Source organism: Coffea arabica, chromosome 7c, assembly GCF_036785885.1.
Source record: "Coffea arabica cultivar ET-39 chromosome 7c, Coffea Arabica ET-39 HiFi, whole genome shotgun sequence".
In the NCBI taxonomy this organism is placed as follows: Eukaryota; Viridiplantae; Streptophyta; class Magnoliopsida; order Gentianales; family Rubiaceae; genus Coffea; species Coffea arabica.
In genome coordinates this window covers 34,066,487-34,091,001 of record NC_092322.1, presented here as the reverse complement: position 1 = coordinate 34,091,001, position 24,515 = coordinate 34,066,487, and the positions used below count along the sequence as shown (strand labels likewise).

The following is a 24,515-nucleotide window of genomic DNA, read 5'->3' as shown; positions in this document are numbered from 1 at the left end:
TTCCTTGCCCATGCGGATCACCAAATTAAGGCAACTTAATTTTCTATATTAAGAGACAAATATTTGGTTAATTTCACTTTGACCTTCTAGATGCCCCTGTGCATCACCAAATTAAGGCAACTTACACGCTATTTGATAACTCAATTCAGCACTTAAAATTAATAAATTCACATCTTAACATGTTCAGATACGTTTGATAACCGAAAATTGAACATCTGAATTAATTAAGTGACACAAATATCTTACGCAAAAATTACTCCCAAAAATAAATGATAAACTATTCATTTATCACTGAATGTGATATATACTCAAATGTATTATATTTAATACTTAATAATTTAATAATTTAATGGATTCAAATTTTAGATTTCAGTTTTCAAACTCCAATTTTATCAAATACACCCTTAATCTTCTACAATTAGGGCTGTAAATTGAACCAAATAATTCGATACTCGATTTGAACTTGACTCGTTCAAATTTGTTTGTTTAGATATCAATCCAAACCCGAACAGGTTGAGCCTATGTATTATTTGGTTAGCTAATACTTAGGCCTAAATGTGAGCTCGAATGAAGTGTGAGCTGACTTTGGACATCATTAGGCCTGAATAATTAGTTTGTTTTTTTGGTTCAAACGGCAACATTGTATTAAAACTCATAACAGAGTAGACAATTACACGGAGAGGGCAACTGCTCTTAGATCATCCTTAGCTACATTGAGCAGCCATAAGGGGAAGCCACCCTCCCGCCTAGTATCCTTACAAAGTTTTATGGCAAAATTTGATATCATAGGCATGTAGCCAAAATGACACCTATGTCACGCCTAGTATCCAAGTAATTGTTATCTTGTTGCAAATAGGCATGTAGCCCCAGAGTGTTTGTAAGGTGAGCGCTCATAAAGCCAAAATGACACCTAAGTCACGGCAAACACTAATAAGTGAGAATAAAATCACCATATTGGTATTTGATTTTGGTTTGTGTTGTTGAATGTGGTATGCGACCCCAACTTGATATGCAGATATTTGTATTATTACAGTGATTGAGGAGGAAAATTATGCAATTTAATATTTCAACCACTGAAGTTTTAGTTTTTCAAATTTTACCGTAGTCTTTTTGTTAACTTTAAATTATAAGATATTGTAATGATCAATTGAACAAGGCATCTAAATCTATCTGTCCTTACGGACCCTAAATGTTATCAAAGAAAATGCCCTAGAAAATCTGTTAAAACACACATTATTGTATACTCTAATTGTTACACTGATTTGTCCAATCAAAGAAAACACCAAAACAAAAGTAATCTAGAAAAAAGTTTGCTGTAGCAAACTTTGCAAAAATAGACATCCAACATTCAAACATCAATCTAAATTTAAATAGGGAAAGAGTTGACTAGATACGACAACAAAAAAAAGGCTCCATTAGAACTTTGACTCGAGGTACTCAATTACTTTCTCGTCTACCTGAAATGATTTAGTGAGGACTTCAGGGGCAATGTGCGGCTCTGACCCAAAAACTGCGTTTCCGATTGTGATGACACCAGGATTCTGGCTATTAAAAGCCACAATTGCCATACCCTTTGTTTTCCCCACATTTCGTTGAAAATGAACTAGGCCAATTGGGAAGACAAAGACATCTCCAGGCTTCAAAATCTTAGCGAACAACTTATTTTTCGTGTTATCAGTTGGATTGGAGGTGACAAAACCAGCATAGATTGTACCCTCCAACACCACAATGGCCTCAGTAGCACGAGGATGCGTGTGAGGAGGTACGACACCATCTGGCTCAAAGTCAACACGAAGTACAGTTAGACCAAGAGTGTTAAGGCCGGGTATTAGATTAACATCAGCCACTTTTACCCCAAATCCCAAGGAATTGTTGGTACTCGCCGGAGTGTTAAAACCACTAGCCACGAAATCGTCAGTTGTTACCAGTTTTGGGTTCTTGCAGATCTTTCCATTCACAAAAACTGCATAAGGATCAAGATAAATAATTCATGTGAAATTTACCCCAAATTCGCTTGTTATCCAATACACACATAACCATGAAAACAGGAAACAGAGTGGAATATGCCACCATGAAAAAATGGAAACAAAAAGGAAGAGCTGGCATATTACTTGTTTTTGTTAAATAATTGCAAACATGGCTGGGTTATGCCAAGTTTAATGCTTGCTATTTGGTTCAAAGTGTTAATACTCTGCATGGTCAAATACTACATTAAGGCTTATTCGATTTTAAAAAATTTAATGATCTAAATTGTGCTAAACCAAATGCTGTGACATACTTTAACTATTGATTTTTTTAAAATCTAATGTACCCAAATTTTGGACTATATTGGGTACATGTATCAAAGGGTTTTCTCTCCTTGTGAAGGACAGTCAATGGGTCTCAATTTATCCCAAAAGAATTGGTCCAAAATCACATGTGTTACTATGCCTAGTAGAGATTCGATTCTGGGTTGAGCTTGATTTTGCTAAGCCTAGTTGGATCTAGTGTCATTAACATTCTGCTCAAACCATATATATATATATATGTGTCTCTGTGTGTGTGTGTGTGGGGCCTAAAGCATCAATATCCGTGTGAGCAGAGGTTGGGCCTCACAAAATGAGCTCAAAGGCTAAAGTTCCAAAGCCCGACTCTGCTTTCGATTGACAGGCCTGCCTTTCTCTGTGGAGTAAATTGATTGCAATAAGAGCACAAGAGCCAACAATTTATGAATGCAGATTGTCTTTTGAGTATACGTCACAGAGTGTTGATATTCAAGAATTAAGCGATATGCATTTTGGGGAAATTGCTACAATATGGCGTAGTGCAGCAAGTAGCCGGCCGTTGTTGGTAGTCCTCATTGCCTAATTTGGCTTCCGATGTCGAAACACAGGGAATCTTTTTTTTTTTTTTTTAATTCTGATTCGTTATGATGCTTAAATGAGTTTGATTCTAAATAGCACATAATTACATGCAGTAGAAAATAAATTTATATATGAAAGTTTGGGGTGAGAAAGATAGGATTATTTTTTAATGGGTAATTTCGGTGACATTCAACGCTAAAAATTATGTATTCATCAAGTGGCTCAAGTGGGTGTTCGTTAAGTGGCTAGGAGAGGAAGAAATAAGCATCAAAATTAATGATTTCAATACCTATTGTTTATGAGACTAGTATAGGAATCGTTCAATGAGAACAAAGATATTAAATCTCGCCCTTTATTATTATTCTCCACTTATAACCTGAATTTCTATTTTTTTCATTTTTTTGGGGCAAGTGAGAGGTTATAAATTCAGAACTTTCTATTTACAATCCCTTTTATTTTATCATCCAATTCAATCCTTCCCAACGTGAATTTCAAATTGATTAACTCTTCAACAAAATGAAATTCATCAGAGTTCCAAACCAAATATGCAACGACAAAGGATCAAAATCCATGCCTATAGAATTTATGACTTCAACTCCGATTTCGATTCTGATTAGGAAATACGAACGAAGCACTTCATATGAAAAGCATAAAGAAACCTCTGCTAACTCGAAGCCCTGAACAGTTTTTGGTATACAAGTTAAAGTAATTGGAGTAAGCTTGTTTACTTCATAATTTTATGACAATTGTAATCAAATCACTAAAACAGGGACACGTCTTACAAAATTTTTGCAAATTAGTGGGTTTGGATAATATGCTTGTGCCATCAACTTGACATGATTCAATCCGAATGTTTTTGAAAATTGTTAAGGCATCAGGTGCTAAAATACAGATTTTCCTCAACCTGAGCATTTTGGTGACTTACAGTGGCAGACCAGAAAGGTGCACTTCCCAGAATTGTAGTATGGAATTGGACTTACCAGCTGCTGATGCATCCGGCACAGCAACGCAGAAATCCTGTAAAGGATCGTTATCAAAAGCATTCGAAATTGATGATGATGAAACCAAAAAAATAGCAAGAGTCACCAAGAAGCCGGCAGCCGCCATCTTTTGCTAACTAAAAACGAGAGTTGGATGTTTGAGTACAGAAACTACTGCTATTTATTTAAAACTTGGCCATATTTTTCAATGCCATAAAAAATCACTCAAGACCTGGCTAAGTATTGGTTGGCGTCCTTTAATATTTTCTGGTTAAACCTCCCCGCAAGTCCCGCATTTCCCTTTGCTATGTATTTCGAATAAAAAAAATAATCGTTGAATCTTCTATCTTACCATTTGTTTTTTCTAATGTAACCTGAGAATTAGGTCACTGACTATGCAAAAAAAAAATTGCTGAGCAGCTGAAGTAGTTTTTGGTAGTTTTCTATGTCAAGGATATGCCGTTGGTCCGTCCATTTTTCATTTTGGGGTTTAAAAGTATCTTTCAGTTGTTGTCGGATGTTGTGGATCATTTGTTTCTGATAGTGCATATGTATAAATTTGAGTTATATGTACCAGTAAATTCGTAGTTGCAATGATGTTTGGTATAAGCACTTTGGCATCCAGTATTTCCTTCTGGCACTACTTTTGTAGAATATTTCAAGCTTTTGATCTAGGGCGAATTTAAATTTATCTTAAAATTAATAATATGGTCAAAGAAGTTTTAGTTCAGTGACTAACATAGAAACTTCAAAAATTAGACACGGTAGGTTTAATTCTCCCTCCCTGCCCCCACACACCTCAATCTCCCTGCTTCCTAATTCCTCCTCCCTAACTCTAAAAAAGAAAAAGAAAAAAGATGCATGGAAATAATTAAAGAGTACAAGAAAAAAGCCAAAAGAATACACTGGGCAAGACTAGCTAGGCATACATTTAGTAGTGGTGTAACTATTATTTGCTAGTAGGCCAGAACAGTTGATTGCATCATTTAGTTGAAGGGAGTGATGCATATGGTTCTATCCTATCATACTACAACTAGTTCCAGTCTGGCAGATGCAAATTCGTTGTTCGAGGAAATAGTTTGAACTTTGTATGTCTCAATTCTTTTTGCCTTTTTCTGTACTCATTATCTTAATTGTCATAGGGCTTTAGAATAAGTGTTACCCAGACTTCTTTCTTTGTAAGTAGGTTTATTGAATATGGAAAACTCCTTTGTTTCAACTCACAGGTTTCCTTTTATGAAAGAAATTGCGGGTTTCTTGGATTTTATTAATTGTGATTTGATTAGGGTCTCTCACAATTCACATCAAAAGCGCAAACAATTTTGTTTTGTCGTCCAATTGTGTAGCAACAGGTTTTTTCTCAATTCCTTTCTAAGGCTCAAGTGGATAATGTCGCTGGCAACTTTAACGTCTATGTCAACAGTTCCATTGAGAGAAATTCAATAGAAACTTTATGTGTCACATGGTCTTCTGGTCCCATCAGTAGTAACAGATCCTTCTTTTTCTTTCTTAAATAATGAAAGAAGGATGGCCATGCACCGAATCTCCAATAAATTTTTTGTTGTTGGCATGAATTTGGTGCAACAAGGTATAGAAGAAAAGTTGAAAAATGTCACAAGTAGTGGCACCATTCTTAGATGCATTGTCTTCACAATTAGGTGCAACTTAAATCTGTTTCAAAGTATCCATGGTTTACTTAAATTCTTGACGATCTCATCTGGTACAAAAGGCAATTGATTGAATAGGCAAAGTAATCAAAACCAATTTCGTCAAAGAGGAAATTAAGTCTGTTAATGTAACTTCACCAAATCTTTAGTAAAACAATCATAAAATAAGTATATGGCGCCCATATTGTAGCTACATTTGGTACTGATTATGTCAAGTTTCTTTCTTATGCAAATAATCAATTTGGTTAATGAAGCAAAAGCTTTGAAATGACAAATCAATTCTAATCTGTTTGGTTGCTGTGTCGTTCTCTAACTTTTCCACTTTCCACGCATCAAGATTTACAAATGGTTCGTTCATGTTGGTCTACAAACAACCACCGCATTCCATTTTCAAATATGACCTCGATTAGCATGCAAACACGCAACCCACTCCAGCTCACCCTCAAATATATACTATAAAATGGAAAAAGTAGTATTACAAAAAAAAAAAAAAAAAAGGATTTTGCGGACCCAAAAAAAAAAAGGAAGGTAAAAGGTTATTGTCAAATCTTCAATCTATCAACCTTAGAATGCCAGCTCACAAAGACAGAACTAAGATTTTCAATTTGGGAGACAAACATGAAATGCATGACAATGACATCTTTAGCAAACGATATTTGTAAGTTAAAGGGCAAAGATTTAAAAAAAAATAGTTTTTTGAATTAAAGTTAGTCTTTGTAAATAAGATTTTTAATTTTTTGGATAACAAAAATAAAACACATAAAAATAATGTGTACTATGTACCATATTCTCAAATTTAAGAATGGCAAGTATTTAATCAAAGAAAATCATTTCAAGGTCAAAGTGTGAAAGCACAAAGAAAAATTTTATAATTCATAGGGGGCATAAAAAAATTTCTCAAATTCTTGGGGAAGGGTGTTTCCCCTCTCCGTGGCTCCCTATGGTTCTGTCCATCCCAACTCAGACTTGATTCCATGAGTCTAAAATTCAGTTTTCAATTTATCAAACTTATTATCAGCATTCTCAACATAAAATGAATTTAATTTTGGGATAATCTCACAAACCTACCTTGAGGTTTCTGACCATTTCACTCGGCTCCCCTCAAGTTTAAAAAATTGCACTTATCTCCCTTGACATAGTAAAATACCTATAATGCCCTCCACTTGGTAGACAATTTTAAATTTAAGGCAATAAATTTACAAAATCTAAAAAAAAAATCTATTTTTCTATTTCTTATCTATTTTTGCTCCTCTCTTTTGTAATTAATATAACCTCCTTTATTATCTTCAATTTTGTGGATATTAGCAAATTGAAGTTACAAAATCCGTAGAGAGAGCATATTATGTGTCAAATTAGAAGGAAATGAAGAGACTCACAATAATAGAGAAATAAATAATGAAATTGATGATTGAAATAAGGAGAAGAACTAAAGATGTAGAATTTGTCATATTTTGTTTGTTACAAGAAAATCTTTTATAAAATGTCAATAATTACATAAGGGTTTCTTTCATTGGATTAAAATTATTTTATTATGATTTTATTATGGAGGTAGAATTTATTTTCTGCTATTGAGATATTAATATTTTTAAGGTCATAGAAGGGTTATAATGGCAGTTCTAGGTCATATTAGCTTGTATTGAAAATGTATTTGAGCATTGACATTTAATTTTGGGGTACAGTTGGTTGTCAATAGGGATTGTGTGTGTTTTTTTTGTTTTTGCTTGGCAAGTATTGATACTGTATATACAATTTGAAATTTTTTGGATGGCTATTTGATTTTCGAACTTATGCTTGGATGGTTGATAAGGATTAGATTTGTTAATTTATGCAAAGTGCGGAAGAAAATGATTGAGAATACAGCTACAGCTATTCTTGTGTCGAGTTACAAACTACAGCTATTCTTGTGTCGCAGTTAAAACAGTAAGAGAAAACAGCCAACTTTACTGGTTCACTGTGACTCATAGAAAATGAACTAGCATGTGTATTTTATACTGTTAGAAAGCCCTCGGAGTCTAGTTTCACATGCTACAAACGGCACTTGATTTTGACTCCTATATGAAAAATTATGTTCTATTTAGTGAACACTGGTTGGCTGCCCTGCTCGAAAATTTCCAGGTTTGTTCTTCTCCTATAAGTTTAACTTTAACTCATTCAAATGAAGTGATTTTTGGAAGATAATTTACACACACATAACCCAACATGTAGCAAGCATTTTGCATCAATCTAACCACAAATGTTTGAAATTAAAACAGGGGAAAAACTCCAGCAAAATTCGGACAGCAGCCTTGCTTCTTTCTTTCGGAATTCTTCTCCTAACTCTCACACCAAAACCAAGCTAGAATTCACCATAACAACAACCAACATACAAGAAATCCTCCAGTCCACTACCTAATAATCCTCCTCAAGGTATCCTCCTAAGAGCAAGTCAAGAAAGCAAGAATATCCTCAAGGCATGCTACCTAATGTCAAGGTTCATAGAACCCTTTAACAAGCCCAAGTTTATCTATCTAAGATTGAGCTAAAAGATGAAAGAAAGATTGAAGCTTGGAAAGGTTACCTTCCTCCAAGGATGGCAAGCAAAATCTCAAGAAACCAAGCACTATACCTTCAAGAATCTTCCCTCCACCAAGTCTTCTATCAAGCTTTAAGACGGTCAAAGGTGTGAGCAAGGTTGGGAGCAAGATTGAGATGAAGATGAAATTTTCTTGGCCAAAGGAGGAGGAAGGGTTAGGCCAAAGGGGAGAGGAAGAGAGAGTTTTTTGTGTGATTTTTGGTGAAGTGAAATGGTGAAAGAGTGAGGTGACATAAAGCTATTTTTATGGTGCAAAAGTCAACACTTGAATTGTGGTTCATTAATGCTCCTAATTGAGCTTAACTCAAGTCACTCACCTCTAATCCCTCAATTAATTTTTCTTAGTCTACAATTGATCATCCTTAACTCTCCAAGACCACTGCACTCTTAGACTAAATATTGCCTCAAAAAATGTGTTTTTTCAAATTTTCACTAATTGAGCGGCAGAAAATTAAGTTTAAGAGCAAATATATTAAAAAAAATGAGATAATGTACAATGCAGATGCAATTAAAATAAATGAAATAAATTAGTTGGGGCAAATGAATAAATAAATAAATAGATAAGCCAGTAAAAGAATTTCGGTCCTCACAAACGATCATTCCATCTCATCATTCCTCTATTGTCAAAGATGCCTCTAATTTTAGGGTTAAACCAACAGTGTTTTTCTCGGATGAAGATGTTCAAGTTCTTGCTTCTCTCTTCAAGTTTGTGTTGGTTGGAAATTTTCAAAGGGTCACCCAAACATGGAAACTCTGCGTTAACATTTCCAGGCTGTGAGTTTCAAGGGAGTGTTTAATCCTGGTCTTCTTGATTCTCGATACATTTTGACAAGGTTTGATCTGGAAGAGGATTATCTTCGTTGTTGGCTATGGGGTATTTGGAACTTCCAAGGGTTTATCATAAGAACCTTCAAATGGAACCCCTCTTTCACAATAGATTCGTAGTCTCCCATTGCTCTGGTTTCGTTGCCCAATTTGCCAATTAATTTTTTTTTTTTTGTAAGGGTCCTCTTTTTTCCGTTGCTCATTTAATTAGAGAACCATTGAAGGTGGATGCGTTGATGGTAGCTTTGGTTAGGCCTAGTGTGGCTCGTTTCTATATTGAAGTAAATTTGCTAAATGGCCTGCCTGATAAAATATGGATTGGGAATGGATCTTTGGGAGGGTTTTGGCAAAAAGTTGATTATGAAAATTTGCCACAGTTTTGTTCTACTTGTCACAAACTAGGGCATAATGCCTCTTTATGCCGTTTATGGTAATCCAGAAGTATTAAGGATGATAGGGATTAAAGGTTCGTTAATGAGGGCAAAGAATGTGTGCCTAGGAGAAAAGAAAATATTGAGGATGGTGTAAAGGTAACGGGCCTGATAAGTGATAAGCTGCAGAGAAATTTGTTAAAACAACCAGTCGATACTTCTTTGCCTTTGGTGAAGGATCTCCATAATAAGAGTTATGCCATGACACTCCCTTGGTCTAATTGGGTGTGTATACCCACTAACCCCTACAACAGCCTCCTTAGGCTCCCCCTCCCCCTAGATTAGGATAGAATATGTTATACAAATGTATCGTTCCTGACAAAAAAAAAAAAAAAACCCTACTACAATAAGAAATTCCTGCCCATGGGAAACGGAGAGGTTGCTCAGCCTCGATTCTTAGTAAAAATTCTGGTGGGTCAATTTCATCTTTAAATAACTTTTCTTTGGTTTGTTGATGGCTGTACCAGTTAATATGCTTATTTGAAATATTTGTGGGTGTCCCAATCGGATGCTTTGTGATATTTGAAGTAGTTGCGTGTGAATGATTGAATTTAATTTTTGGTATTTATCGAGCCTTCGACAAATTCAACACAATTCAATCCTTTAAAGTTAAGCTTTATTTTGATTTTGCTTCTTCCTTTCTAGATAGACGAATGTGGTTTTTTTGGCAGCAACATTTAACATGTTCTTTTCTTCCACTTGTAAATCAATTGGATCATGTCGATATAGTTTTGCCTTCTTCGTTGAAAATTCATTTCATTGTTTGAATGGTAGGGGGTGGCTTTAATGTCGTTGCATCAGCCCAGGAGAAGAAGGGGGTTGCTCCGAGGAGGGGAGATATAGAGGATTTTAAGTTGGCTCTGGAGGATTTTAAGTTGGCCCTTTTAGACATTAATTTTGATGGTTCCCAATTTAGTTGGTCGAATAATTGTGTACGACAGTTCTTGTCAATAGTGAATGGAATACGGCATTCAGCTTTGTCCATTTGTCATATCTAGCTAGAGGAAGATCGGACCATTCTCTCTTATTAATTATGTCGGCAAATACATTAGGGGGCAAGGGCTCTTTTTTGTTTTCTAAACATGTGGGCTACTCACCCAGATTTTCTAAATGTTGTGTAGTAGTCCTAGAATCAACCAATTAATACAAATGGAATGGTGGCCTTTTTGGCTATATTGATGAGATTGCAAAAATGTCTAAGTTTGTGGAATCAACAGAATTTTGGGCATATTCCTCACAATTTAAAGAGAGGTGAGGAGAAGATGCTTCAAAGGCAGGTTTTGTATGATCAAGATGGAGGTGAAGCATTGCGTAGTAGCATGAATGAAGTCAAAGTTGAGTACACTTGGCTTCTGGCAATACAACACGAGTTTTGGCATCAAAAAGCTTCTATTAAGTGGCTGCAGAAAGGTGATGCAAATACAACTTCGTTTCATGCTGTGGTGAGTGTCTTATGGATATTCAAAGTTTAGCTATAGAATTTTTTGGCTCTTTGTTTGGTTATAGTGATGAGGTTGCTCCTTTGGATCATATTCCTTTTCCTATTCCTATCATTTCACAACAACAGAGAGATATGTTGGATGTTTTACCGTTGGAAGAGGAAGTTAAAGAGGTGGTCTTTTGCATTGACAAAGATAGTGCAATAGGTTCAGATGGTTATTCGGCATTATTCTATCAAACATGTTAGGAGATGACCAGAGAGGATCTACTGTCGGCTGTTAAGGATTTCTTTTTGGGGGGAACTCAGGCAAAGGGATTCACTAGTACAATGGTAATTCTCATTTTGAAGAAGGTAGGTGCAACAAAATTGACGGAGTTTCGACCAATCAGTTTGTGCAATGTTAGCTACAAAATTCTTTAAAAAATTCTGGCTAATAGGATTAACAGGGTTGGCTACCAATAGATAGGTTAAAAAACCAAATTTAGTCCTTAAATTGGATATGGAGAAGGCCTGTGATAAACTAGATTGGTCCTTTCTTATGTTAATGCTAAGGGCTTTTGAATTTGAGAGGTGGTTTCAAAACCTCTCTAGCAATTGGTTCTCGATTTTGATAAACAGAGTGCAATCATATTTTTTTAAACCTTTTTGTGGGGTGCATCAGGGTGATCCCTTGTCACCTACTTTATTCATTGTGACTGTAGAATTCTTGACCTGTGGTATCCATCATTTGTTTGAAAAGGGGAGACGAATGTACTATCAGGCTTTGGGTGGGCAGGTGCCTTTGTTGTCGTTTGCTGACGATACAATGATATTAACTAGATTATCTAGTCATTGCTTGAAAGAAATAAAAGAGTTTTTGGATTTATATTAGTAGGTTTTGGGATAGAGGATAAGTGTCTCAAAGAGCTCTTTCATTTGCTCTCATAAAATTCTGCAGTCGAAGTTAAATCTTGTTCATTCAATGCTCGGTTTTCATAGAGAGTAGCTTCCTTTACATTAATTGGGGGCTCCTCTTTTTATAGGACGAATGAGAATGGTGTTATTTGATAAGATTCTTGATAAAGTAGTATCTAGAATACAAGGTTGGAGCTGTAGATTTTTATCACATGGAGGGAGGATAATACTTCTTCAACATGTTTTAGCCTCAATACTATAGGTGACAAACCAACTCACTTAATTAAATTTATCCATACCTACCCATGAATAGATGGGTATGGATATCTTAAATTTTTGTATATAAGTATAAATGGGTAATCCATCAAATCTAATTAACCCATTTAGAATTCTCTTCCCCCACCCATTTTTTTTTTCAGATTTTTCATTTTGTCATGATATTAACTACTTTTATTTCATTATTATTATTATTTGTTGGTTTATCTTATTATTTTATTTTCTCTTAGTTTGTTAACTTGCTCATTTTTCAGCATTACCAATTTATGATAAGTTTTAGCCTCTTTTCTTATCTTTCTAAAATGAAAATTTAAATTTATCTATGAAAAAAATGTTAGGGGTTCAAAATTTTTGGATTAAGTTTTTATATTAACTTTTATAGTATTTAGTTCAAAATTTTATATTCTTATTATTCAATTATTAAATAATCTGTAATTTTACGACATAGAGTATCAATGGAAAAAATTGGTAATTAGGCTTATGGAGCATTATAAGTAAATATTTAAAACTAATGATGGGTACAAAGAGCGGTATAAATTGATAATTTAGTTTGCAAAAATGAATTTAAATCAGTTTACAAAAAGTTAAAATAAATGAGTTATAAATGGGTAATTGGTTTATCCAATTCATTTTTTGACTTACCTATTTATACCCATCTAATTAAATAGGTATAAATGGATTGACTCACTTATACCCATTACCCATTTTACCCAATCCAAACCCGCTCAAGTCACCCATTTTGGCACCTCTACTTAATACCAATTTATTTGCTATAGGTATTGGCATGTCCTAAGACTCTTTTGCTTTCAAGAGAGCGGTTATTAAATGGCTTTTTGTGGGACAATAATGTTGGTGACCAAACAATTCACTGGAGGACATGGCAAGGTCTTTGCTATCCAGTGGAGAAGGGTGGATTGGGCTTTAAAGATTTTTCAGCTATGATTGATGCATTTGGGATGAAATTATGGGTTAGAATGAGAATAGGAGATTTGTTATGGGAACATTTCATGCGTCAAAAATATTTTTCATATGTCCATCCATTGTTGGTAGATGGGTCAAAAGGTTCTAGTATTTGGCGAAGGATTTGTTTTGTAAGAGAGAGGGTGGACAAGCAAATTTTTTGGAAAATTGGCGAGGGGAGAGTGGATTTTTGGAGGGATAAGTGGGTTTTAAATGAACCTCTTATTGATATATATAATTTGGTGTGGTATCCCCAATTTTCTGTGGCTGATTTTTTTCAAGGTTTGACGTGGAATGTGTGTTTGTTGAAAGAATGGTTGCCATTACATGTGGTTGATGCGGTTTTGGAGTTGGTTTTTAAGCTAACCTACAAGGATGTTTTAATATGGAATGCTTCTTCTTCTGGGTGTTCTCGACAAAATCTGCTTATGACTTGGCTCGAAAGAAAAAATATTCTTCACTGATGTTGCAAGTAGTTTAGAGTCATTTTTTTTAGTGAAATTTTCCTTCTTAGCATGGAGAATTTTGAACAATTTTTTGCCGTTGGATATCAATTTATAGCAGGAGGTGTCACTTTAGCTTCCAAATGTCATTGTTGCTCATCACTAGAGACATTGCGGCATGTCTTCTTTGAGAGTAGGGTGGCTCAAGAGGTATGGATGTACATTCATTCAGTTTTTGGACTATCATTCATGAGTCATTCTTGTTTCAATACAGCATTAATGCAGTGGTTAGTATCATTTCCTAAAGGGCATCCTCATCATATCAGATGTTTAATCTTATTGCTGGTTGTTTGGTTTATTTGGCATAGAAGGAACTCAGCAAGATTGATGGTCATAGAATGAAATCCGGGATGGTTATTAGGGCGATTATTAATTTTTCAAAGATATTGGGGGATGCTACTAGGATTCAAAAGGTGCAATTGGTGGGTGATTTAGATTCGGTTGTTGCTCCTTTTTTCAAATTTCAGCACCGAAAAAAGAAATTGTGCATCGCTATGAAATAGAAGCCACTAAAGTTGGGTTTCTTGAAACTTAACACTGATGCCAGTGTTGTTAATGGGAAGGCTGTAGGTGGAGGAGTTGTACGGGATCATCATGGGAAGCTTATTGTGGCTTTTTTTTTTATAAAGAATTTGGGGAGATACAAGTGCTGGAGCCTGAGTCGTGGGCTTTACTTCATGGCTTGGAGATGTGTTTGCAGATTGAGGTGGCAGTGGATTCAAATGCTCTTTGCCTTTTGGTGATGTCAAACTGCTCTTCAACTTGGCCACTTTGCAATGTCATTCAAAGAATTAAGTTCGGAGTTACTTAGGGAGTAATTATCACATATTTAAAGGGAAGCCAATGTGGGTGCTAATCAATGTCTTTTTGGCTCTTTGTCTCAATTGCTGAATTATATTCGATCTTTGGTGTCGCTAGACAATTCCATTTATATTCGTCCATGTAAGGGAGTAGTACTCTTTTTTTCCTGCTTTTTCTATGTATCAAACTCTCTTCTTTTAATCCTTTATTAATAAAATTAAAGGCCGGCATCCCTTTCTCGTGTATCAATTACACAGGAAACTTTTATTGCATAGGTGAAATCATCTACTTGACTATTCTCATCACTTGGGTGGTCATGATGTATTAATTACTAGATGCCAATCTTGATCTATAAGTGTAAATTAATCGATTAATTGAATCAATATAAATTAAAGATTTTTAATTTATCTAGTTCTTGTTTATTAAAAATTATAATTTATACTTATTGTCAATGTGTATGAGAACTTGATGGGTCATATACATTTGATTTTCTTTAACTATATTAAAAGAAAGTCAACTGGGGACTTGAAAGATAAGATTTTATAATTTATAGTTTAATTTGTAAAACAAACTTATAAATTAAACTTGGAAGACTTATAGTGCAGATAAGGTTAAGTTTTTCAAATGCAAGAGCTCTATTAAAATAAGGAAACCAAATCTTATTGGAAATTGGTTTCCAATTTTCACAATGATTCACTGAACGTATTTGTCTATATATACCTTCAACAATACTAATAATACACTTATTAAGCTATGAGAATTTTGAGAAAGTTCTAGTGAGAGAAACAAAAAAAAAATCTAACAAAATAAGGAAGAGAAATTTGCCAATTTCTTCTGTCTGTTTGTATAGCTCAATTAGTCGCTTAGGTTTTCCTTTTTAATCTGTGTTAAGTTCTTGGCTATAGCTAGAAATTTCTAGCTTACGCAGTTTTGACCTTAGAGGTATAGAGTTAAAAGAATCACATGGATGACTATTAGAGGCCAAATGCGTGCAGGGTTTGAGTGGATCTCTTGAACTTTCTCTGCGTCAAATATCCATCAATTTAAGAAGATTTTCATGGTTTAAGGTAATACTGTTAAATTAACTCTTTGTCACATGGAATTAATCAAAGTACGATCTACTAAGCAATAAAAAATTTTAAAATTTTCACTATGCATAATTGAATGATTCGTTACAGTGGTATTAGAGTTAATTTTAATTAAACCATGTAATAAATTTATTTAATTATAATGGATGGTGATAAGATCACAATTATATGTGATTCTTGTAAGCTGGCTCAAGTTTTTACATGAACAAAATTGCTTGAAAATTTTCTAGAATTGTTCATGAATATTTTTCAATAAGTAATTTAAAAAACTTCAATCAAATCAAAGTTCTGTTGCTGCTCTCTTATGTGATATGATCACCAAAAGAAAAAAAAGGGGGGAAGAAGCAACAGAAATGGAAAATGTGAATGAAATAAGAAAAGTATTAAAGACATCTTGAACACGATGTCGGGACAGCTTTTTTACTTTCTTCTTTTATACGTGCCAGTTTTGTGCATGCATTCTTCCTATTTGGTTTGATAATTGAAAAAAAAATCAGAAATTAAGAAGGCTGGACCAACTAGCAAGAAGGAAAGAATAACAAAACAAAGGCAGCTGTATACCTGGCAATTGGGCGGGTTGATATTGAGTTTTCACTTAAATGAGTTATATTCAACTGGTCCAACTTTAGATTGGATTAATTTTGGGTTGGGTTATATTGGGACATCTCAAACCCATGATCCAAATATAACCCAATATATTAATTGATAGATTTTGATACATAAATTCTCTCAAATACAATTTTACATACAAAATTTTTTTTCACACACATAAACACATTTTTACACACTAAAATACTTTCACAGATACAAGCACACACTCACTTCTTAAGTTCTTTAGAAATACATTATTTTTATACACTAAAATACACACTAATATACTTTCACAAATACACACGTATTAACTGTTTAAACTATTTTTAGTCCCATAAAAGATCCAATCACGCTTTAATTAAACTGAAATTTTGATGAGAGAGATACAATTCTCAACCAATTAGTTCAAATATCACTATCCAATTCATTCGAAAAGCTCCAATGAAAGCACAATTTGTGAAGTAGTCCAAAAAAGATATGAAGCATGCCAGTGGACTTTACAAGAACAAGCACAATCTGCTCAGAAGCTGATTTGGATAGGTTTTTATATTGCAATTGCATTTCTGATATGCTCTCTGGCAGTGGTGGCCGATATTTTCCATGGTTTTCTAAAACAATATTTGTTAGTGGCATGGTTTTTTGAAATCTCAAACTAACTATATCATCGATAAGAGACTTTGAAAAACAATGACCCACTGAATAATATATCAAACACTAAGCGTGGTTGAATATAAATCGAAGGAGAGATGTGAAATTGCTCAAGAGTAGAGGTGTTGGTGATTTATTCGAGCAGAAAAACAAAAGTTATCGTTGAAGTCACCGGAAACAAGAGTCACATTTCTTGAATTTAATTTCTTTATTTATTTTTTAAATTTAAGTTGGGTAATGGGTGTCCAACACAAATACCCAAACCGCCCAAAATATATCTAAGTTTTTATTACCCAACCCAAAATTACCCCAACACCCAAATTACCCAACCCAACCTCTCAAATTAATGGGTGGATTGGGTGGACTGTTGGGTTTTGGACATAATTGCCAAGTCTAGGCAGCGGCAGTTTGGCATTCGCAATAACGTTGCTGGAGTTTTAGGAGATTCATTTTTTTTGCAGTGGTTTTCTTTGTATTTTTCCAGTGGTTGTTTTGTTTAAAGTTCTTCCAGTATTCATTTGTTTCTTGTTCATGAGATAATCCATATAGTAAACGGTTTTTGGTTGTTAATTACTGTAGGAAATTTTCTAGAAAAGAAAATTTGAGAAATAAGTTAGTTTCCTATGACGAAACGTTTAGTCATTGATTTCCTTTTGTATTTAGGTTTCTAAACTAACATGGAAATTTCCAGTAATTCAATTAGATTTGAGGTATTTTGTAAAAAAATTATTGTGTAGTATATGTTTCATAAATTTCAAGATTAATCATTGATTTCCTTTTCTCAAATATCTAATACTAAGATAGCTAAAAAGCTCTATTACCAATGTAACTAAGTTTATTTTGTAACATAACCAAAACTTTTTTGTGTAAACAAACATAATGGGCACGCATAATAAACTTCGCTACCTCATTAATAGTATTTAGAGGAAAAAGCTGAAAAAAATATGTATATAATTTACTAATCGAATCTAATTTTGCATGAAATCTACTGCTATTGCAATCTAACATAATGTACTCAAGTTATTATTGTGACAACCCCACCTCCCTCTAGGGCGAATCCAAGGATTTGGCGGACCGCCTGCCCAACTCTCGTCAGGACTCACTCGCTCATTTAATCAACTCTCAAGATTAATCATTCAAGCCTCCAAAATAACATTTAAGTTCTACAATTCAACCAAAATGCAAAACTTATTTACAACCCAAAAGCTAAATGTATGTTACAACATCAAATGTCAAAATACATCCTATCAACCAAAAGTATAAGTACAAGAGGGTTATACACTCTAGTTCACACTTAATTATTCCGGACCTCCATTCTTGCAAGGAAAACAAAAGCTAAAGGAATGAGCTAAAAGTCCAGTAAGGTTTCCAAACAAGCAATCAGGTAAAGAAACCATGAAAGTATGACATTTAACAGTTTGAACACTTTGCACAATAATAAACAGTCATTCAAGAAATAAACATTCATTCATTGAAAGGATACGTGCTCACTTGGAGCCATTCATTCAGTCATTCAGTCACCAACAATTTCCCTTATTCCTCCATCATTTGAAAACATTTAATAGTGAAAACTCCTTCAGTGTTCATTGTCATTCATTCATTGATTTCATTGCATTGAATTAACTGGTCAGTTCTCCACCAGACTTCATGATAATACTCGAGTATACCAAACACTGTCCCAGGGTCACCAGCCACCCGACCGAGTTCGCTTCTGGCTCGAGTCGACTGGCAACGAAGGGAAAGGCCCAGTTCAGCCAAAGGCTTACATTCATACACAAGTAACAGTCAATCATTGATCATTGAAAATTTCATGTTCACTTAGGTCAAGTGCGATAAAGTACACACTTGCCTATTGAAAATTCATTTAACAATCATTGGAAACTATTTAACATTCAAGCAATCACTCACAGATATTCACAGTCACTTATTGCACAAATATACAAGGAACACACACCTTTCAAAGTAGACCAAAGCTAAACGTTTGACTCCAGGTTGTGCTCGTTCCCACCGTTAAACCCTAAAAGTAACCAAGACAAGATGTCATGGTCCGATCTTTCAAAATTTAGATTAATAAGGTGCTCACTTGAGCCTTAATTATGAGCCAGATGCCTATCCAAAATCGGCCCCTCAAGATACAAAACTCAAAAACAAACTTGAAAGCCAATCGAACAATGTTCAAGTGCATTCTAGGGTTATGAAGTACACTTGGTTAAGGCCACAACCATCAAAAATCACACCAATTAAAGTTTAAAACCTAGAAAAGTTTTCTCAGAGTTTTCAAGTTCCACTCAATTCATTTGACAAAATTTTCCAGCTTTGGCGACATTATTTGAAAAAGTACAACTTGAGTTTCGCAGGTCAAAAAATCACAAAACTTACACCATTAGAAAATAGACTTGAAGTATTAATAAACTCTAGAAGACATCTTCATGAAATTCAAATCATAGGTTAGTCAAATTTTCAGTTCAAAATCACTGCTGTCTCATGTGTAAAACAGAACAGTCATGGTTTTTCAAGAAAGTTTGTAAATTTTCTGGTATTTATAGGAGTTGAACCAACCCATGATTTTTACACGGTTAAAAGATCTATGAGTTTAGTTTCAAATGCAACAAATAGAACTCAATTTGGATTTTTTTACACCAAGATATAACAGATTTCCCAAGACTGCTCAAAGTCCCCTGCGGAAAAATTTTCAACAGCACTTCCTTTGTGTTTACCAATTTTTCCAGCCATTTCCATGGCATCTACTTCACCATAAAATAGCCCCAAATAAAGCGCAAAGTATAGGAAACAAAGGCCTCTTATTTTAGGCCTTAAAACCATCTAAATTAAGTGCATATCCATCACATAATCACCATGATATCGAAGTTGGAAATCAAAACCCTAAGCTGGAAAATTCCTAGTCTAAGCTGGAAATTCACAAACAAGACTAGAAATTTGTCAAGTAATGCCAAAATTGCATGCATAAGCTGTAAAATTTTTATGGCAGGTTTACAACTCCATAGTAAAGCTAGAAGTACTCAACAAAAGCTGAAAATAACCAATAAAAGCTGAATATAACAGCCCACAACCTAAAACTACAAGATCAGCCACAAAACTTTCCATAAACAAGCCAAAACTCCCACCAATTGCAAGATTAAAGAGATAAAGTAACTCTCAACCAAGAATACCTTCAATCCTCAAGATGAGCAGCAAAATACAGCTTGCTTTCTCCCTAAACAACTCCACTCCAACCCACCTTTCTTCCTTGTGGTAACTTCCTATGAATTGGTTTTGGATTGGAGGTTGATTTCCTACTAGTTCTACCTTGGAATCAAAGTGAAATTGGAGAAGCTTTTCTTTCTTTTCTTGTCTTTAAGGTTCGGCCAAAATGAGGGGAAAGATGATGGAATTTTGGTGAAAAATTCAAGATAAATACTAGGGAGGTCTTTGGTCAAAGGTGGTGTTGATTGCCAACACTTGGCATCCACCAATTTTTCTTTCTTTTCCTCTTTTTCTTGGTCAATAATTTTGGCCAACTTTAGGGTTAAATTAGGGAAGATTAAATGAAATAAATACAAGAAAATTAGGATAAGAAAGTATTGGTCAAGTGGTGTACTTAACCGGTAACAAACGGCGCACGTTGGTTCAAACCTATTTCCTTAACTCTCTTGTATTTTGTTAACTTATGATTCACTAACTTACTCTTAACACTTTTAATTACATACTTCCTCTTATTTAATACCCGCTCTTATCCATCAAACTTAGCACACACACCTCACCGATTGATCATATTACCAAAATGCACCAATACCCTAACTTGCTCTAACTTTAAAAGTAAAAGTAAAACTCTTGACTCTATTATTTCTTATACCTACTAAGACAAGTAATTTAGTATCAAGGAAATTATAAATTAAATTATTCAAGAATAAAGGAAATTATAAGAAAATATAAATGAATTCGCAAGTCCTCACAATTATATTCTAGATACTATTTTATCAGCTACAAAAACAAAGAAAAGGGAAAAAAAATTTGTGTAGTGCTAAAATGTAAGATATATTTTAAAAATATATACCTTAAAAATTAACTTTGGGTGAATGGAGAACAATCTTGTTCTAATTCAAAATTATGAAAAAAACTAGTAAACTTCCAATTAGAAATAATTCGTTTGAAAGATTCTAGTAGTTAACCATCTAGCAAAGTCAGACTTGTTGGCCGATGTGGCGGGATTGACATTATTGCTTTTGTTGGCAGGGCAAACGTGTCACACTGATGTGGATCATATGTCATCAGATGATTGTCATATTACCACCAACTTAGATACATTATTTGACATGGTTTACATGTCATACTATTTGTGGTGACGCGTCAAACATATAAACTGAGGCAATGACATAGCACTATGTGGAGGCCTCACCAAATTTGCGATAATTTGCGATAGTGACATGGTCAACACGTCATATGAGATCCAATGACATGTTATTCAAACCCAATGACTTGGTTGCCATATTAGATGCATATGATGACATGTCATTTCATATGCTGACATGGATTTCCATACCATTTAGATATAGTGACATAGTAGATGACAAAGCATCCAGATCAAATAAAGTCTCTGACGTATTTGACACATCATTCTTTAGGTTGACATGGATAACATGTGTCTGCTTTGTTAGATTTGGGGCAGTGATGTGTCTCACACATCACTTGACTAAGATGACATGGTTAACTCATCTAAATATAGTGATGTGGCAGATGACAAAGTTTTTAGATCAGATCAGCCTTGATGTGGTGGTCACGTTATTCAGTTATCTGACATGTTGACTAAGCTTCAAATGATATACGACATTTCATCTAAGTCAGCAGATGAAGAAACATGTGTCTACCTTATTAAATTCAAGTCAATGACACATCTGACACATCACTTGATCAATATGGCATGGCCAACAAATCATCTGTAGAAATTAACATGGCAAATGATAGAACCGTTAGATCAGACTAAGTCTCTAACATGTCAAACACGTCATACGGTTAGTTGACATGGATAACACATCACGCCGTGTCCCATCTTCTTCTTCTTCTTGTTCTGAGATGCCACATTTTTGTTCTTCATTATAGCCCTAGACTAAAGTGTTCTTCTACTCTTTGGTCATGCTCCGCCGCACTCACTAGCTTTAGGAACGTCGTTATCTCCATGCATCATTAGGAAACAGGACCAAAAAAAAACCTCCACAATTTCATCTCTCACGCTAAGGAAGCAGCTTGCTATTTTCTGGATAGCTTAGGAAGAATCGGGAGTGAGAAAGCACATGTACGTTCTGCAGAAGTTTACAAATATCAAACTAATTTCCCTAGGTAAGGAGAATTGGGTTAACCTTACCTTCTTCCAATACACCAAGCAAGTTCCACCCACCCTCTCCATCTCCATTAAATCAATGGATCAATGAAAACTATCCATCTCCAGCATCAAACAGGGTAACAAGTATTTTTTTGGGTTCCATTTTGGTTATTATTTTTTTGGGCATTAACAAAGAAAGTCCTTGTTATGGTTATTTGACAAAATTTTTACGTTGTGATTTGGATATGTTTGTTAGATATTTGGTTTCTTATATCTGATTTCAATGATAAAAGTTAGTTTTTTGTTGGGTTTGTTTTATGGATCGGTGGGCGATCCTGCTTTTTAAAATTTTGAACTCTTTTATCTTCCATCAACTTGTTTGGTTTTTTGCTATTTGTTATTTCATTAGTGTAACTTTTGATTGTTCAAGGTATTAACTTTTTGGACATCTAAAAATGCTCACAGTTTTCCTTTTGTTTCCTTAATTTTGGAAGCCTTTTTTTTTTTAAATTGTGGCTGCTTTTATTATGATCATTTAGTATTTCATGTCTTTATCAACTTCATAACTCATGTTCTTTCAACTTCCACACTTTGCACTTTTCTTTTGGAATGGTCCAATTGCAATGCTTATTAATATGGCACCACATACTTTTTCCATGTGTTATTTTTCTACTTTTCAGAACAATAAAAGGATCGCTCTAGTTTTATTCTTCTAGATTCTTGTATTTTACTTCTAAAACACAATTTACCGTAATGATCTTAATGCTTCTTGTGAGGACCCGAATATTTTTTTATTATTTATTATTTATTTTTATATTATTTTATGGGCTTATCTAATTATTTATTTATTCATTTACTCCAATTAATTTATTTCATTCATTTTAATTGTATCTATATGGTACATTACCTCATTTTATATTTTTAAAACGTTTGCTCTTAAACTTAATTTTTCTGTCGCCCAATTTGTGAAAATTTGAGAAAATACATTTTTTGAGATAATATTTGGTTTCGGAGAATTAAGGATGATCAATTGTAAACTAAGAAAAGTTAATTGAGGGATTAGAGATGAGTGAGTTGAATTAAGCTCAATTAGGAGCACTAATGGATCACTATTCAAATGTTGACTTTTGCACCAAAGGATTAGCTTTATGTCCCATCTTTCCTTCATCCTCTCACATCACAAAAATTAAATAAAATCCCTCTCTCTTCTTCCCTCTCATGGCCGAACCTTCCTCCCCCTTTTAGCAAAGAAAAATTTCATCTCTTTTCTCTCCATTTTGCTCACTAAACTTGCTCCCAACCTTGCTCACATCTTGGATCATCTTCAAGCTTATAGAAGATTTGGTGGAGGGAAGATTCTTGGAGGTTTAGTACTTGGTTTCTTGAGGCTTTGCTTGCTATTCTTGGAAGAAGGTAAACTCTCCAAGTTTCCATTTTTCTTTTATCTTTTAGCTAATTTTATCTAGATAAACTTGGGATTGTTGATGCGTACATTAAGTAACATGTCTTGAGGAATATTCTTTCTTTCATGACTTACTCTTAGGGAGATGTCTTGAGGAAGATTATTAGGTAGTGGCCTTGAGGATTTCTTGATTGTTGGTTGTAGTTTTGGTGAATTCTAGCTTGGTTTTGGTTTGAGAGTTTGGGAGGAAAAATTTGGAGAGAAAGAAGAAGCAAGGTTGTCCGAATTTTTGATGCAGTGTTTCCCTTGTTTTAATTTCAAAATTTGTGGTTAAATTGATGCAAAAATGCTTGCTACATGTTGAGTTATGTGTATGTAAATTATCTTTCAAAAATTACTTCATTTGAATGAGCTAAAATTAAGCTTAAAGGAAGGAAACAAACCCGAAAATTTTTTAACAGGGCAGTCGACCAGCGTGCACTAATCAGCACATAATTTTTCATACAAGAGTTGAAATCAAGTGCCGTTTGTGGTATGTGAAACTAGACTCCGAGGGATTTCTAATGGTATAAAATACATCTACTAATTCATTTTCTATAAGTCACAGTGAGCCGGCAAAATTGGCTATTTTCTCTTACTGTTTTAATTATAGCACAAGGACAGCTACAGTTTGCATCTCGATTTCACCCCCCTTACGAAATGAATTTTGAAGATGTGATTTTCGGAATCAATAGGCGGTACCCAAGCACAGGAATGAGCTCCTGAAGTAGATACTGCCTCACGGAAGTCACCTGCTCAAATTATCAGAGGTGAGGCTAAGTCCCCCAGTCTTTCTCCGACGATTTAATTAGTTTAGATGGTAAGAGAATTTAGTGAGTTTTTGGGATAGTATGCCTTGCAGAGTATTTTTCTCCCCCCCTTTTTTGAGTGAGGTTTTTGTATTTATAGGGGACAATTGAGAAGGAATGGCGGTAGGGATCAACTTCCCAGACCCTGGCAGACTGAACATGTCAATCTGTCTTATCAGTCTGACAGGCAGGTCCATTAGATGTCTTGCCTCCTTGCGTGTGTCAGTCTGTGACTTGATCTCATCCGTCTCATCATGTATACTGGAACTTCATGATCGCTTCGATGGCCGAGGCGATTGGGACGGGCAGTGGACTAGAGTGTGCGACTCATCTCGGTAAGTCAAGCCGAGGTGAGAATGAGCAAAGCTTTACTACCAAGGGGGGAGCCGAGGTAGTTGAGCTGAGCCGAAATGACCACCCTTAATAGG

General features: G+C 34.6%; 1 protein-coding gene across 1 annotated transcript; it reads right to left on the bottom strand.

Moving 5' to 3' along the window:
- Nucleotides 1–1,219: 1,219 nt before the first annotated feature.
- LOC113700035 (germin-like protein subfamily 1 member 7) lies at nt 1,220–4,296 on the bottom strand. Its single transcript, XM_027220451.2, has 2 exons — nt 3,824–4,296; nt 1,220–1,963 (listed from the first exon to the last, which is right to left on the bottom strand). The coding sequence occupies exons 1-2, from the start codon at nt 3,948–3,950 to the stop codon at nt 1,416–1,418; spliced, it is 675 nt and encodes a 224-aa protein (XP_027076252.2). The 5' UTR covers nt 3,951–4,296; the 3' UTR covers nt 1,220–1,415.
- Nucleotides 4,297–24,515: the final 20,219 nt, after the last annotated feature.